At 53.2% G+C, this 16,889-nt stretch overlaps 1 protein-coding gene across 3 annotated transcripts in view; it reads right to left on the minus strand.

The window, feature by feature from the left end:
- PHF21B (PHD finger protein 21B) overlaps positions 1–16,889 on the minus strand; it is a 95,908-nt gene that overhangs the window by 5,604 nt on the left and 73,415 nt on the right. For 2 of the 3 annotated variants that reach the window (XM_029205642.1, XM_029205643.1), the window contains exons 4-8: positions 16,280–16,630; positions 13,808–13,948; positions 5,570–5,621; positions 3,117–3,193; positions 818–872 (exon numbers count right to left, since the gene is read on the minus strand). In XM_029205642.1, the coding sequence (XP_029061475.1) occupies positions 818–872; positions 3,117–3,193; positions 5,570–5,621; positions 13,808–13,948; positions 16,280–16,630 (676 nt within the window). Of the gene's footprint in view, positions 1–817; positions 873–3,116; positions 3,194–5,569; positions 5,622–13,807; positions 14,084–16,279; positions 16,631–16,889 lie in introns of all 3 variants that reach the window. The other variant, XM_029205641.1, reaches the window with a different exon arrangement.

Consider the following 16,889-nt stretch of genomic DNA (forward strand, 5'->3'; position numbering starts at 1 on the left):
GGTCCTCACCCAGGGCCTGATGGGAGTGTCACAGGCCCCAGTGACTCCTGGGTCCTCCCCCAGGGCCTGATGGGAGTGTCACAGGCCCCAGTGACACCTGAGTTCTCACCCACGGCCTGATAGGAGTGTCACAGGCCCCAGTGACTCCTGGGTCCTCACCCAGGGCCTGATGGGAGTATCACAGGCCCCAGTGACACCTGGGTTCTCATCCAGGGCACCGTGGAAGTAAAGATCTCTGTCCCAGTCATGGCCAGGACCCACCCGGAGATAGGTTCATCGTGGCCCCTGAGCTCCCTGAGGCACATGGCAGCAGTGAGCTGTCCTGCGGAGGAAACGCTGCTCCAGGGATCCCTCAGAGTGACTTACTGTCAACTCGTCTTCAGCCATAAAGCACTTCCATTCTAGTGAGTGATGCCAAACCACATATTTTAATGATCACAAAAACTAGCTTTCTTTTTAATTTCTGGAAATCATACCATCCAGTGGCAAAAAGAGTTCCTGCGTGTACACAGCACTCGACGGTTTACAAAGTGCTGTCATGTTCACCCCTCCTGTCACTGTCCCAGCTGAGAGGCCGGGACTATTATGGGCCCGTTTTATATAGATCAGCAAACCAAGGCCCAGGGAGGTAACGTGGTGCGTGAGGACAAGCGTGGCCACGGCGCAGAGGGCCTGGTGAGCTGTGATGCGCTATCCACCGGTCGGCAGCTATGTGGCCGCTGCTGTGGACAGGGCAGGCTGGGTAGCCGGGCCGCTGCCAGTGGAGGGAGGTATGGCCCAGCCCAGCACACAGCTGCCCTGCGGGAGAAGCGCTTACCTCTTGCTGTGAGGAACAGGGGCGTGTTGAGATAGTTGGACGCCAGCCGCTTCCTCTGCAGGAGACAGAAAACCAAACCAAACCACCAGATCATGGGGAGCCCTCCTTGGCGACACTGACCCGCCCAGGGCTCACCCAGGACAGGCTCCCCATCCTGGGCTCCGGACTCCAGCCGGACACCCACGGCCAGAGGCAGAAACGGGTACAGACACAGGGGTGTGGGGAGGGGGAGAGACAGGTCGGCCAGGGCAAAAGACAGCAAAGGCTCTGCCCAACGGGTCCGTGCCTGCTCCCCGTGGGCACATCTGCCTCATTCAGGAAGGGCGGTTAGGGCTTTCCGACTGGGGCAAATCAGTAACAAAGTTGACACGTGGCTGTCCCTCTGTGTTCCTCCTGTATCTTCCTTCTCAGCTGGTTCTGGGGTCAGGTGGGGAAATGAGGTGTATTATGGACTGGCTCGCTAAACCCCACTTCTCGGCATGAGTTCCAGGAACCCTGACAACAAAGAGTGGCCCCCGGCGCCCAAAACATCACGGGTAGATGGACGCTCCTGGTGTATTCCAGAAGGTGGCTTTAGTCCTGGGCTTTAGCAACCACAGGCCACGTGGGTTCAGACTTTGGTGGTTCGACATTGCTTTGGCTGTGGCAAGAAGATGGTTCTAGACTTGGGTGATGGGCTGTAAACCCATCTCTCTCAACGTGATTGGGCTGTGTTCAGGGCCAAGGGAGGGACCCACGGAAGGGCTGCTCCTGGGCTACGTATGTGTCCAGGGCTCAAGGTCACAGGGCTTTGCGTCGGTTCTTGATTCGCTAATCAGGTCATCTCTGACTGTGGCCACAGGCTTCGGAGAAGAGGTCACGGCCATGCCCACAGAGCAGGGGATGCTTCCATCAGTGAGCACAGAGGACACACCGTCTCCTTGGGTGGAGATGCGGAAACGGCTCCGTGACTCTCACAAATGGGGCCCAGCACTTGGGGCCCTGTCTCAGGACATGGCTTGCTCAGAAAATTGGGGAGGAAGTGAGCGGGTATAAACACGTGTGTTCTCCGAGCAGGAGTCGGGGGACAGTACAAGCAAGGACAGGAAGGCGGGCCGGGGAGCCAGGCGACGCAGACACAGGTGGGCTCTCCCCCCAGGGCCACCCACGGGAGCCTCCCTCCCAGTGAGGGCCAGTTTGTGAGCCACAGATTTGGGACCACTGGCCCAGGCTGACGAACACCCCCGGGAAAGCGAGCACGGCATTTCGGTGACCCTCCTCTGGGCCCTGCAGTCTTGCTGGCCTCTGGAATGTGCCAGGCCCTGGCCTCTGCAGACATGGCTCCACATCAGGGGGCTGCCCGACTTCAGGGCCTTCAGGCAACGGCTTCCATCCTAGGGGAAGATTCCAGGGAGTTTTCCCCAGGAAAGCCCAGAGTGTCTGGGAAAGGCTGCTGGCAGCCTCTGCAGAGCCGGCTTCTGGGAGATGACATCTGGATTTTAGCCTAGAATTGTGGACTTTAATTTGCAAAGGCAAGAAGATCTCATTCTGGATTCAGTTCCTCCCTGGGAATGTGCTGATGGGAGGGGGCCAAGGCGCTCCCTGGAAGGCATCCTTAAGTCCTGACACTGCATCACTGCCTGGTGTTTGGTTACTCTCATCACCTCCTTACGGGGCCGCAGCGGGCCCCCGGGTGGGCAGTCTGGACGGGATTTGCATTGGGAGGGAATTCCCTGCCTTGGAGTTCACTTTAATGCCCTATTTTACTAGTTTCGGCTACCCGGGGAAAGTGCACGCTGCCCACCATGAGGAAGCAGTCTTGGAGCCGGGGTACCGCCGTGCGAAGGGGAGCTGGGCTCAGTGCGTCGGGAGGAGGGGAAGCCGGGCATGCCACTCCCTTCCCTCCTCCCCGGGGGAGACAAGGAACCACCCTCACTCAGCCCAGCCCCTTCCGGGCCTTTCTCTCTGTGGCCTCACATTCTCGGCTCTCCAAGTCATGAGCTCTACCGAGCCGGCCGGGCTCCAAAGTTGGGCCTGAGTGGTCCCGGGAGGCCCAGGCGGCCAGCACTGCCTGCGACCAGACCTCGTGCCGGATAATCTGCAACCGGCATCCCCACCACACCCCCCAGGGCAGCCTAGGTGAGGTGCCCCACTGACACCCGATCCTCTGCATCTGTCTCTCAATTGCCTCTGAGCCCAGGAGGTAAAGAAAGAATTATTGATGGCACTCCCTGAACTCTAATCCCTGGAGGGGCAGGTGAGGGAGGCCAGCCCAGGGGAGCCTCCCCATTCCCTGGTGTGGAGACGGCGGGTCCCTCACCTCTGTCTCCAGGAGGCCGCTGTAGGCGGGGTTCGCTGTGCTTCTTCTCTTCCGCTCCTGGCGCTTGCTCTGGATTTCTGGAAAGGCACAGACGCAGCAGTTACTGGCATCTTCCTGCCCCAGGACCCTGGATGCCTCCTCTGCAAACCCCGGGCGCCACCATCCCTTCCTGCCCTGCAGCCTTTCTGCCCAGCATCCGTGCCCCAGAGTGGCCCCGGGCGGGTGGGTGCCCCTGGAATCGCTCACTCTGAGGCAGGACAGACCTGCTGGCCCCAGGCTGAAGGACTGACTGGTGGGAGGGTGGGAGGTACCCAGAATCCAGGCACCTGCTCTCAGCAAGGCCCCGTGTGCCATCCTCCGGCCCGGGGATGTCTCTCATGGGACCCTGGGGACAGCAGATGCCCACTGGTCAGACGCTGGCCTGGCTGAGCTGCAGAGTGGGACTCCGGGCTCCTGGGAAGGGCAGGGGCAGCCTCTGTTTGGCAGCCTGACCCCCAGGACGCCAGGCACGAGTCCTCCTGATGGGGGCCGGTGTGGTGGGCCTCATGCAGCTCGAGAACTGGGTTTTCTCTCCCTCTTCTCATTTTCATTTTCTTCCTTTGCTTTGACTGCCAGGTGGGCCCTGTCTCTCTGTGTGTAGCTGTTTTGACATTATTTCCGAATCTCTGTCTCTTGGACCTGATTTATTCTTTGAAACTGTTTCAATATTATTTGTGTGTTTCCTGTAAGGCACCTCAGACCCTCTTTGGGAAAAGACAGGGTCCAAATAAATATTTAGGGTATCATGGGTGAGAGGGAGGAGAGTTTTCACAATGAGGATGATTTATAAAAATAATAACATTCCCAAATGTATTCGCAGAGTGTTTTTATCTCAGTTGCCACGACACCCCTGAAAAGTCTGAAGATGTGGTTTTCCTCACGTTGTAGATGAAGAGACTGAGGTTCAGAGTGGGGAAGGAGCCTGCCCAAGGTCACCCAGCTGTAAGCAGCACGGCCAGGACTTGAACACGGGACTACTGACATGGATGTGCAGGCCAGTCCCACTGCCCCAGGCTGCCTCTATGACCCCAAAGGCAGAGCATAAACACCTCTCAAAGGCTGCCAAGCACAGCTGGATTCCTTACACTCAAGTTCAAGCAGGAGTATTCAGACCTTCAGATGGAAAGCTCAGAGAACCCCTTCCAGCCCCGCACAGCAGAAGGAAGGGGGTCGCAAGCAGGGGCTGCTCAGATGAGACTTGCCCACTGGGGCCAGGTGAGTGGAGCCTGGGGGGCTGGGGGGCTGGGCCACACCCCTGTCCCTCTCCACCCAGATCTACACCCCAGCTGCTGCCAGAGAGCGAGTCAGACCCAGGGAATGCAAATGGAGGTGGCCGTGGAAAGGCCTGGACCCACCTCCTGGGCATGTTTGACTCAGTTGTGCACAGGAGGCCCGGGCGAGCTGTGTGGGCTCCCCAGGTCCCTTCCCTTCCCCAGGCTTCAGTTACTCACCTGCTGTGATGGAGAGAACCTCCACCTGAGATTAAAGCCTGTAAGTGCCTCGGGCACTGGGGGATTCAGTTCATTCCCTTCCTTTCCTCGATTTTAAGGAGGAAAAGCAAGTGAATTTTCCTTCCCAAATCCAGATTTACTTAGGGTGCAGGGATGTTTTCACTTTATAAAATATCTTTAGCGGTGAGGTCAGAATCGTGGAGAACACCCTGAGCTGGGAGTCAGGAGACCTGGATTCCAGCCTGGGCCTGATGCTGACTGGCTGTGGGACCTCGAGCAAGAGAATCAACTTCTCTGGCCTCAGCTTCCCCACAAGTGCAACCAGAAGGTTGGTTTCCATGCTTTCCAGGCCCTTAGATTCTATGACGATGCACAGAGCTCGTTTGTGATTGATCCCATCGGTAAAGTCAAACAGCACCTGTAGTGTTACACTGACCTGTCTGCTCAAATAATGTTCTGATTTCCACCGATGGGTTTGGGGGCAGACAGGACCCATGGACCAGTTCAACAGCAGGGGAGGTGGTGCTGGGCACTCCTCTTGGTTCTTTACAACAATCCCAGGAGGAAGGGTGGGTTATTATCCCATTACACAGACAGAGAAACTGAGGCCCAGAGGAGCTGGGGGACTTGCCCAAGCCTGAGTAGTTAGTAACGGCCGAGCTGGGCACCTTGCTCTTATCACTTCACTGTGCTGCCTCCAACTTGGGGGGCAGGGAATGCCCAAGGTCCCTTCAATAGACACAGTGGGTTTCGTGCACAGTCACAAGCTGGGAGAGCGGGCAGGCGCCCTGGTCTTCGTGATGACCACCTGGCACTTGGCACCAACCGCGCAGAAGGTGGGTCACACCCGGGCGCTACCATCTGACCGGGAATCCGAGACCCACTGCTTCTGTCTGACGCCAGTTCAGCAACACCCCGCCCCATCCCGCGGGCCAGGCCCAGCTCCGCCACAAGGGTCCTCACCTTCCAGATGCTCCGTCGTCACCAGGCCCAGAGCTACCATGAAGGCGATTTTCTGAGGGAAGGAAACAGAGAAGGGTTAACGCGGCTTTTCTGTTTTGGGTTTCCTTAGTTTTCATTTCATGCTCTTTCTCCGTCCCGGGACCCCACCCAGGACCCCATATGACGTCAGTCATCCTGTCTCCTCAGCTCCTCTGGGCTGTGACGGTTTCTCAGACTGCCTTCTTTTGGATGACCTTGGCCGTCTGAGGAGGACTGACCAGGAATTTTGTAGGCAGACCCTCGTCTGGGATCTGCCTGGTGTTTTTCTCAGGATTAGCCTGGGGTCCTGGGTTTTGCAGGGAGACCACAGAGGTGAAGGGCCCTCATCCCATCCCCTCGGCATGCTGCACGCGCTGCCAACATGGCCGATCACTGTGATGTTGACCTTGGTCACCTGGCTGAGGTGTGGTTGTCAGGCGTCTGCTCTGCAAAGTTCCTCTTTACCCCACCCGCCGTCCACACTGTCACCTTTGGGAGGAGGTCACTACGCATGGCCCACATCTAGGGAGGTGGGGATTAGGTTCCACTGGTGCTTTTTTTTTTTGGCCATATAGACCATTAAAAAATTGTACGTAGTAGAATTCATCAGTATTTTCTTTTGCAGTGTCTGGATTTTTGCATCTTAGCTAGAGACTCTGAGTTTAGAAAGCAAGTTGCTTATGTTTTATCTTAGTACCTAGAGTTTCACTTTTTCCATTTAAATTTTTGATCTATTTGGCATTCATCCTGTTGTATACGGTATATATGGATTCATTTTATTCCATGTGGCCACTCGTTTTTTCCAATACCATTGATTGAAAATTCCATCTCTCTGCTTTTCACTGATTTGAGGAGTGAATCATACACTAGATTATCACACACACACACGGCCCTCTATTCCGTTCCTTAAATCTTCCCATCTATTCATGAGCTACCACCTCACTTTTAGTTCTCAAGGCTTTACAGTAATCTGACAGCATTAGAATCCCGTCCCTGTTTTTTCCTGTTCTGAGCTTCCTCGGCTCTTCTTGTTTATTTTTTCATGTGAAATTTAGAAAGCATCTTCGGTAGTTCTGAGAACGAGGGAATCAGTTGGTATATTTCCTGGGATGACGCTAAAATTATAAATTAACTTAGGACATAATGACAACCTAATAATATTACATTTTCCTCTCCAAAACCACAAGGTGCTTCTGTTCTTTGTCTTCAGGAGTTTCAAACTTTTCCTCAAACAGGTATCGATTATCGTGTTTATTCCTTGGCATTTCATCCTTCTGCTGCAATCGCAAATGCAGTTCTCTAGAAAGCTTCTAACAGGTTGCTGTGTGTTTCTCTAAAGACTACTGACGTTTACAAGTTACCACACCGGCTGCCACGCTGAATTCTCTCATTGTCTGCAGCAGTTTTTCCAGTGAGAGTCTCCTGGGTTTTCTACAGCATCTCAAATAGCGACTGTTTACTCCTTCTTTCCAGTTACTTCAATGCTGTTGAAAATAGTTTGCCTCAATTTGTCACCTTTAAATCATATTCTTCGATCCACTGACAGTTCCAACTCTACAAACGCGACAATCTGAGAGCTTATTCCTCCTCTCTCCCTTCTCTCCCTCGCTCTCTGTTCACTTAGGTGAATCTTACACATTAATATTTGTGTCATCTCGTACATGTAATATTTACATTCTGTGCCAGCACCCTTATCCTGTTTGTTTTACTCCATAGTTAAATATGCACGACGACGCTCAACCAGCGTTGGTGCCAAGCTTTCCCAAGCGTCTCGTGGTCGATGGGGGTTGAGTTTCTAGTAGTTTCTCACGAATGGCTCATGGGAACAACATTTCCTGAGTTCTTGGCAGATTTAAAACCTTTAGTCTGTGGCCTTTCAACGTGAAGGACATCTTGGCTGCACCTAAGATCCTTGGGTCCCCTTCTCTCTTCCCGCTCTCCTGTGTTCTGGACTGAATGTTGCCGTGGAAAAGTTAGAAGCCGGCCCAGTTGTTCTCCCTCTAAAGCGACTTGATTGCTTTTGCCCGGATGCCTACGGATCCTCTCGTTTCCATTAAAAGTCAGTGACTGGGCTTCCCTGGTGGCACGGTGGTTGAGAGTCCGCCTGCCGATGCAGGGGACACGGGTTCGTGCCCCAGTCCAGGAGGATCCCGCATGCCGCGGAGCGGCTGGGCCCGTGAGCCATGGCCGCTGAGCCTGCGCATCCGGAGCCTGTGCTCCGCAACGGGAGAGGCCGCAACAGTGAGAGGCCCGCGTACCGCAAAAAAAAAAAAAAAAAAAAAAAAAGTCAGTGACTTTACTGGGCTGTGACCCAATGTTAACCCAGCACACACGTCAACTTCCCCTGGAACCTAGTGTGTCCTTGCAGTATAGAAATTAAAGTCTCCTTTTATTTCAATACATTTTCTTGAATTAGCTTTTTTTAATTAAAAAAATTTTAAATTATTATTATTATTTTTTGGGCTGCTTTGGGTTTTGATTGCTGCACGCAGGCTTTCTCTAGTTGTGGCGAGCAGGGGCTACTCTTCTTGCAGTGCACGGGCTTCTCATTGCGGTGGCTTCTCTTGTTGCGGAGCACGGACTCTAGGCGTGTGGGCTTCAGTAGTTGTGGCACGTGGGCTCAGTAGTTGTGGCGCATGGGCTTAGTTGCTCCGTGGCATGTGGGATCTTCCCAGACCAGGGCTCAAACCCACGTCCCCTGCATTGGCAGGCGGATTCTCAACCACTGCGCCACCAGGGAAGTCCCTTGAATTGCCTTTTAAAAACAGTAAAGCATCACCACACCGTGAAAACTCAGGCCCATCAGATTCAGTCCTGTAAGACGTGTGCTCACGTCAACACAAGACTACTAAAGATGCCTGAGGTGGCCGCAGACCTGCTCAAACAGGGGTTCTGAGGTCCAGCAAGTCTTCAGCCTGTCGATGCCAGCACAGGCTGCAGTTTGGTGCCACCTGGTTTCAGTGTCACTTCTTGTGACACTTCAGTGTCACTTTCAGTGTCCTGTGGCTGAATGGACAGTGGCCTCTAGGAATCTGCCAGTCCTGGCACCCCCTTCACTGGCCTGAACTGGGAAGGCTGGGCTGGGCCAATACTAGCGGAGCCCATGCTCTGCCTCCTGGTTCCCCACTCGGCCTTCCCTTCCCTCCAGCCCTTCCTCCGCAGAAGACAACTTCAGCCCACCATCACCGACATAACAGGAGCAAACTGCCTACCACGTTATAGCCCAATTCATATCGCAGGGAACCGTGGGAAAGTTTTACTGTAGCTCTCCTGCCCCGTCATCCCGGTTTTCTTCTTTAAAGCCTCCAATTATCCACCTGTTGTATCTTCTTTGCTTGTCTTCTCTAGGTACCACTTCCTAATATTTAAAAATCCATTCTTTCTTTTTTGTTTTGTATACTTCTCTCGCTCCTGCCTGCTAGGTCTTCCTCTGTCTTCTGCTGTGACTATGGTGCCCTGTGCTCCCCCAGTTATGTAGTTATGTGATGGTCTTCCTATTTTTTCCTGAAAATTTTCAGCTCACATTTCCCTCTCTCCAGTACTTCGGCCTAAATGGCCATCTCTTCCCTCAGCCCTTGTCTTTCAGCACTGCAGCTTCCTTCTTAGTAGTGATTACTGTACTGATTTCTTTCTTTTAATTCATAGTAGAATACTGGACTTTGGGGGTAGTGTTTTTTATTTATGGTAAAAATTGCTTCTCTTTCTCATATTTCTCCTTACGGTGGCTTTGTACTGACTTCACTCTTCAAATATGGTGCCTCAGTGGGATTCTGTTTTATCACGCCTCCTTGCTGCCCAACAAGGTCAAGGAGGGTCTGTGGCACCTTCTCTGCTCCTGGAGGCCTTACAGAGGTTCTCCTTCCATATCCCTTTGTGTGGTCCCAGCCCTGTCTACCCTAAGTGCGGCTCACAGACACCGCCTGTCCTTTTGCACTTGAATACAGACTTGTGATCCTCAGCATGGATGAGTCTTTCTGCAACCTGCAGCTCCCTGGCCGTCAGCAAGGCCCCACCCACACCACTCAGTTCTGCTGCTTCATATATATATGTGAATATATAATTTATACATATATAATTTTATATATAAAATTACATATATATAATTGTTTATGCTTCTTTGCATCTCTGTGCTATCTCTGTGGTGCCATATTCCAAAGCACTAATTACCTCTGTTCATCCTGTCTAGTAATTTTTTTTTATCTCAATCACCGTGTTTTTCATTAGCAGATGTTCAAATAATTTTTGTAACTGTCTGATGTTTTATTTTCATGATTTTTTGGCTTCATTATTCCTTATTTATTTCAAGGGGATGTTACTCCTTTATTTTTCACTTCGAGTATCCTAAACATATTTAAAAGTCACTGCTATGAATACGCCACAAAATTAGCTTCATCTTGAATAAATTCATGTTCCAAAAGTTGATTTTATTGATCGTCCTTCTTAGCATTAGATGGCATCATGTGTTTTACAATTCTGTCTGCAGACTCACCTTGGGCACCGCTTCTTTTCTTCTCTGTTTTATGTTTCATTTTCTCTCCCTACTGCTTACTTACACTCGCCTTATAGCAAATTTGCAGTCACCCTGGCCTTGCCCAGCCCAGGGGTGGCCCCAGGCACAGGCTGGCTCCTGGAGTAGCAGGGAAGCCTGGTTCTGCTCCCCTCTTGCCAGAAGAATTCAGGGGACCCACTGCCCCTTGGGAGCCGCCTGGTCACCCTCGTCTGATTCTGAACCTGGGGGCCACGGTCTGGAGCATCTGTCGTGCTCACTGCCTGTGTTTCTGGGACACAGTGATGCACAGTCACATCTTTACTACTGGCTCTTCCTGCATGCGGTCTGTTGTTGCTGAGGGTTTGCAGCAGAGAGGTATGGTCCAGGCGAGAACTCAAAGCCATACTAATGGGGGCTGTGCTCTGATGGGTTTCAAGAAAGGGGGTGACCAATACAAAATTGAGGAGACCCTGCTATTTTTGATGATGTGGATGAAACCTGAAGGCATTACGCTGAAAGAAATAAGGCAAACAGAGAAACACAAATGCTCTATGATTTCACTTATACATGGAATCTTAAAAAAAATGAACTCTTGGCAACAGAGAACAAATTGGTGGTTGCCAGTGACGGGGGTGGAGCTTGGGGGAAATGGGTGAAGCTACAGATTTCCAGCTATATGATAAATAAGTACCGTACAGCACTGGACTGAAGTTAACAACACTGTCTTGTAAATTTGAAAGTTGCTAGGAGAGTAGATTTTAAAAGTCCTCATCACACAAAAAATAAATAACCATGTGAGGTGATGGATGTGTTAACTACAATTACCCTGGTGATCATTTTGCAATATATACATATATCAAATCATTATGTTACACACCTTGAACTTATACCATGTAATATGCCAATTACATCTCAATAAATTCTAAATGGAAGAATTTTTTTAAAAAGAAGACGGGTGACTTGGTTATTTCTGAATTGCAGAAAGATCCTTCTAGCTGCAGGGAAGAACCCATCTAGGGGTTGGGAGCCTGGGCAGGGCCAGGGCAGGAACCGGGGCTGTGGCAGCAGGGATGGCGTGGAAGGAGGGAGCATCTGTGTGCACGGGTCTTGCCCAGAGAGGCGGCCAGGGCTGGCGTGTGGCAGGGCTGGAACAGGGCTGGAACGTGCTAATCTGAGGGTGACCAGCTTGGACAGATGCTGCCCGAGGCCAGAATAATGAGTAGCACAGAAAAGGCCAGGCTCTGTCCTAAAGAAGGCAGAGGACTTGGGACAGGAAGGAGACTATGGGGCCTGGGGCAGGAGCCTGGAGCCCCGGTTCTGTCTGGGTCGACTGGCGGACACGCTGGCCTCTCTCAGCCCGCCTCCTCGTTTGTACGATGAACACTGTAATTCCTGCCCCACCTGCTTCGCAGAGCTGCTGGAAGGATGCGGGAGAAAAGGGGAGGAAGCACAGTTAGCTATGAAGGCTCACTCGGCAGAGAGGTGGGCTCACTGCGCGGGTCCCTTCGATGTCTTGGGTGGGCACTGTCATCTCATCTCATCTCACAGGCGCCTGTGGGCTCAGAGGTGCTGTGCGTGTGGGGTGTATGGACACTGGGACCTCGACAGCCGCTACCCCAGAAGCCACCGTACAGCTGAGCCTTACAAACAACCGTCAGTGTCTCTTTACCCCAAATCCACGCCCCACCCCAGGACCCCTGAGCCCGTGCCTGACTCAGCTGGTGAAGTTTCTGGGGCAGCTGCTGCTCTGGCCTCAAGTGCTCCTGACTTAGATCCTTCACGAACAGGTTCAAAGGCCGCCACGAAACCCGCGTCTGTGCAGCACGACTGCTCCCAGCCCTCTTCTGAAAGCAACTTTAGTAAGGATTTTTACACCAGGACGTGTTGTAATTGCAAGTTCTATTTAAGTCATTACACGTATTTACACTAATTATGTAATTAGATGTAATTATACTAATTGTATAAATGCACAATAATTGACTAAGATATACTTTGAAAGAACAAAGAGAATGTACCCAGAAAACCTTCCCGAAAATTAAGGGTGCAGCAAATCCCATGGGAGGACAGAAGGGTGCTCATGGGAGCCTGAGCTGCGAGCTGGCCCCAAGCCTCACCCCGCACACGGTAGGAGCTCATACATTCCATTTGCCACCAAATGGAATGGGTTGTCTCTCTTGAGACAAAACTGGGCCTGAGGCCGCAGAGGAGACTGGCTCCATCTCAGCCTCGGTGAGTGGTCGACTCTATGAATTCCCAGCAGGCTTTCTAGACATGTCAAAGGACAATAGCCAAGTCACTCTCCTGCTCAAAGATATTCCATGGCTCCCCACTACCCAAGAAATCAAGTTCCACCTCAGCAGCATGCATTGGGTCTTCCAGGATTGGGCTCCGATGTCTATCTTTAACCCCATGTCTAGAAATTCTCAGGTGCACGTGCTACCCACGGTCCAAACGGACCAGCTGACTTTCCTGGGAGTGCTGAGTCCTTTCCCCTCTGCCCGGGCAGTGCCCTCCCCCTGCCTCTTGCTCTTTTACTGAAACCCTACCTGTTCCCCTGGTCCCTTCGATTGTGCCCCTCCCCTGCAAGGCCTTCTGCAGTCCTTCCAGATGGAAACACGGCTCTCTCCCTCTCCCTGGATCTCCCACAGCTCAGAATCTGTAACTCTCTGATGACACCTGACAATTTTTTAACCCAAGTTCAAGTCCTAGTGGCCGTGCCTGTGTCTGCCAGTAGGAGTGAGTTTCCCTAGAGCCGGGACGAACTACATCTGCCCCGTCTCAGTGTCCCCACCCTCAGCCCAGAGCCTGGCCTGCAGCAAAGGCTAAGACATGACTGACAAATAAATGAATGGATGAATGACTTCTTTGGATGACAGCACTTTGATAAGAAGAATCAGAAGGAACTGGAGGAGCCCAGAGGGATCTCTTCTGCCTGCTGGGGATGGGTGGTCAGGGAAGGCTGCCTGGAGGAGATGGTTTCTGAAGGGAATCTTGTAAGATAAATCAGTCAATAGGGAGAGAAATGGGGGCTAGGTAGGGGCAGTCACATGGAGAAAGGCCCAGGGGGTGGCGATCTGGGCCCAGGACGGCTGTGGATGCAAGCAGGAACACAAGGATGTCGCTTCTTGTGACCAAAAATCCCACAAAGAGCTGACGTTCAAGGCCTTCAGGGTCCTCCTGTGCCACCTTCAGACATTCAGTGAACACTGGGGTGGAGGGAGGAGCAGGGCTGCTTTAGGGCCACGTGTGCCAAGAGCGGCGCTGTCCCCTGGACGGAGGGTCCTGAGGACAGGGGGACGGGTGGGGACAGCGGGGGCTTGGGGTGGTGGGTAACAGCCAGCAGTGCCCAGGCACTGTTCTGGGGCCTCGGCAGACACGGACTCACGAGATCCTCCCAAAAACGCCGCCAGGAAGGCAGACTCATCCGTGCCGTCCTCACAGATGAGGAAACGGACGCGATCCGCTCCCCACCCCCGCGCACCCCGCCACACCTGCGCTGCGATGCAAATCCAGGCAGTCTGGTCTACGGCTGGTGCTAACCACTGCCCCACGCTGCCGCTCAGCCAGCAAATCCCGGACACACAACGGCTGAGACCTCAGCTCACTGGGCCAGTGCTGCCTGGAGCTCCCACGGCCCAGGGCGGCTGTGCTCAGGGCTTGTCGGGGTGAGGCCCTTCCCCACTCCCTGGGCAGCCGTGTCCTACAGCGGCCCCCAGACCACAGCCACCCACCTCGGGGTTCTCCTGGCTCGGGGGCCGGTCTTCCTTCTTCTTTTTGGTGGCCTGAGCTCCCTGAGATGGCTCCTCTGTGGGCGGCCGCGACTCCGCCGTGCTCTCGGGCTGCGTCTGCACTTGAGGCTGAATGATGATGACCTGGGGACGGGGCAGAGGGGTGAGGGGGGAACGGGAGGGCCCAGGGAGGGCAGGCCCACAGAGCCCAGGGCCAGGTGTGTCCGCCCCAGACGGGCACGGGGCCTCGAACGGCGGTGTCACAGAGGAACGAGGAGGCTTGCACCCACCTCTCCAGTCCACGGGGCGCCTGCACTCTAAGGAGAGTCTGCACGAGAGACGGTCCTGGTTTAGGAACCAGGAGGCCTGGGTCCAATCCTGTGCTACTGTCTCCCGGCTGTGTGGCCTCGGGGAGGTCACTTCACATCTCTGAGCCTCAGCTTCCTTATCAGTAACACCTTCGCAATACCTACTTCCAGGCAGGCTGTGAAGATTCAGGCGGCAAGAACACTCAAGGCAGGTTGGTTTCTTTCTCCCCAGTTCACACGCAGGGAAACTGAGGCTGAGAGGGCTCAGACCTGCTCCCTGCCTGAGGTCATCAGGTTAGGTAGCAGAGGGGCTGGGACCCTTCCCGGGTCTGTCTGGCTGCCTGCCCTGCCCGCCCTCCCCGCCCCAGGCCACTGTTTCCGAGGTGCTCAATCCTGGCCTGGGGGTTCGGGCAGGTGGGAGAAAGGAGGTCCCGTTTTGCTCACTCTGAGGGGCCCTGCCAATCCTGGGGGGATGGAGAGGGGGAGGGGAGTCTAGACCCCACTCAGCATCAGGCAGAGCGGCCCCGATCCAGCGGTCCTCACGGGGTTCAGGGCTCATTGGTTGGGGTGAGGTGCCTGGAGCTGAGAAGTCTGAGATCGACTTCTGCTGCCCGGCCTCTCCCTAGGCCACAATCGCCTTCACCTGTGAATCATCTAGCTTATTTATTTTTTTGGACATTGAATTGGGAAAGAATCGTTATCTTTTTCATGGATCTAGGTGAAAGAATTTACCAGGAGCAGCCCTGGGTCTGGCCTCAACCGGGAGTGACTCGAACTGTTTTTCCCTCCTAAGAACACACAGTGACTTGTGAATTTTTTCCTCGGATACTTGCAGCAGACTTTTTGTTTTTCTTTTTTTCTTTTTCGGTGACTTGTGAATTTGAAGCTCTTACACATGAAGAGAAAATGCATCCCATTTTTCTGCTGGCTTAAGGGAAAGGACTTTGTTCCTCTTTGTAACATAATTTTGAAATCCCAGAATTCTCTGGATGGAAAAAAATGCTCCCTTTTTATATTCATGGGAAGAAAACAGTAAGATCCCCCGCAGAAAAAGGGGCAAAGAATACCCTCAGATGAGTCACATGGAAGGAGACAGGATCCTTGAAAAGTACAGGGAAACCTTCAAGTTCAATACTAACCAAAGGAATTCCGCTTTCAACAACCAGCATCTGTCTGCATCAACTAAAGGAGCAAAAAGCATTTAAAAATGACAACACTGGATGCTAGTGAGGTTGCAGTGAAACAAACACACTCAACCAACAAATGTCTGCTAAGCAACCCTTCCGGACCAGGTACCATCCTGGGGTGCACGTTTCCTCACTGGAACTTGCCATCCGACCCTGGCTGGCGATAACTCTTTAGGCTTGGAGAATCCTTGGGGATACTGTCCATAAGTGGGAGAGCTCAAAAACATACCCAGAAATATACTGAGTACAATAACATACGGCTGCAGGAAAGTGGCTGACACCAGGGCTGGGAAATAGGGGACACGGGCCATAAGCAAGAGAGGGGCAGCCTGGTGGAACCTGAATTGGAAACAGAGGAAAAGAGACCAAAGAGAGGAAATGGAACCTCCTATGCAGCCCCAAACACCTCACACAATCATCAAGGAGCTCAGACGGGAACAGGAAGAGGATCTTAGTTTTAGTTTTAAATCTTGGCAACAAATCATAGATATTCCGTTCAGGCACCCGGGGTCCAAAAAGTCCTTGACTGTCTCCCTCCATTGGCAGAGACTCTTCCAGTGGTCCACTTGGCCACACGTTTTATTAATTAATTATTCCAACAAGTGAAGTAATTCATCCATCGACCAATCATTCTTTTCCTACTGGTATTAATTCATTCAGCCACACAGTCTTTTGTTCACATATTCATTCCCTTGTACCCCCATTATTCCCACGCCAATTCATTCATTCATCCACACCCTCATTCACACACCGTTCATTCTACCACTGGCTCATTCATTCATTTGTACACGCCCCACCCCCACCCCCCATTTATGCACTGATTCATTCACTTATTGTTCATTCCCACGCTGTTCATTCAGTCCTCTGTTCACACTCCATCCATTCCTTTGGCCACCTAATCGTTCCGCCATCCGGTCATTCATTCTGCCCGGGCCCCCTTCACCTGGCCCCTTGGGGAGCCTGCCCGCGGGCGCCCTCACCTGGTTGTCGGCACTGATGAGGAGGGGCTGGACTTTGACGCTGTCGCTGACCACGGACACGGCGGTGCTGGGGGCCATGGCGGTGGCATTGCTGGGGGCGGTGGAGATGAGGGCGTAGGCCACCCCGGCACTGCTCAGAGGAGAGGTGACGGTGGCAGGCTCGGCGAGGGCACGGGGCTGGCTGCCGGGCGTTGGCACATGGCTCACGGTGTTGTTGGCAGTGGGGAGGGCTGGGCTGGGGTTCTTGATACTGACCACGGTGGCCTTCTGGAAGGTTGTGGGCTGTTTGGGTGGCCGGTCCCGGCCCGGGGTGACGGGGAGGCTGTCTGGAATCAGAGTCTTTGGCCTAACCTGGGGAGGGAGGGACAGTGGCACGGTCAGATAGACACACAGACGGGGTGATGACAGCCACGGCAGATGACAGGGGCACAGACATGACCTGGTCAGGGACTCCCACGTTAGAGGTGAGGAGGCGGCAGCGGAGAAACCATAGACCTGCCAAGGCTGCCCGGGTCCTGGGCGTGCACTGACTGGCCCAGGGACTCTGGTCGCGGGTGTGTGCCTGTGTGTGTGTGTGTGTGTGTGTGTGTGTGTGTGTGTGTGTGTGTGT

This window comes from Monodon monoceros, unplaced genomic scaffold (genome assembly GCF_005190385.1).
Source record: "Monodon monoceros isolate NGI ecotype Baffin Bay Population unplaced genomic scaffold, NGI_Narwhal_1 Super_Scaffold_6, whole genome shotgun sequence".
Lineage (NCBI taxonomy): Eukaryota > Metazoa > Chordata > Mammalia > Artiodactyla > Monodontidae > Monodon > Monodon monoceros.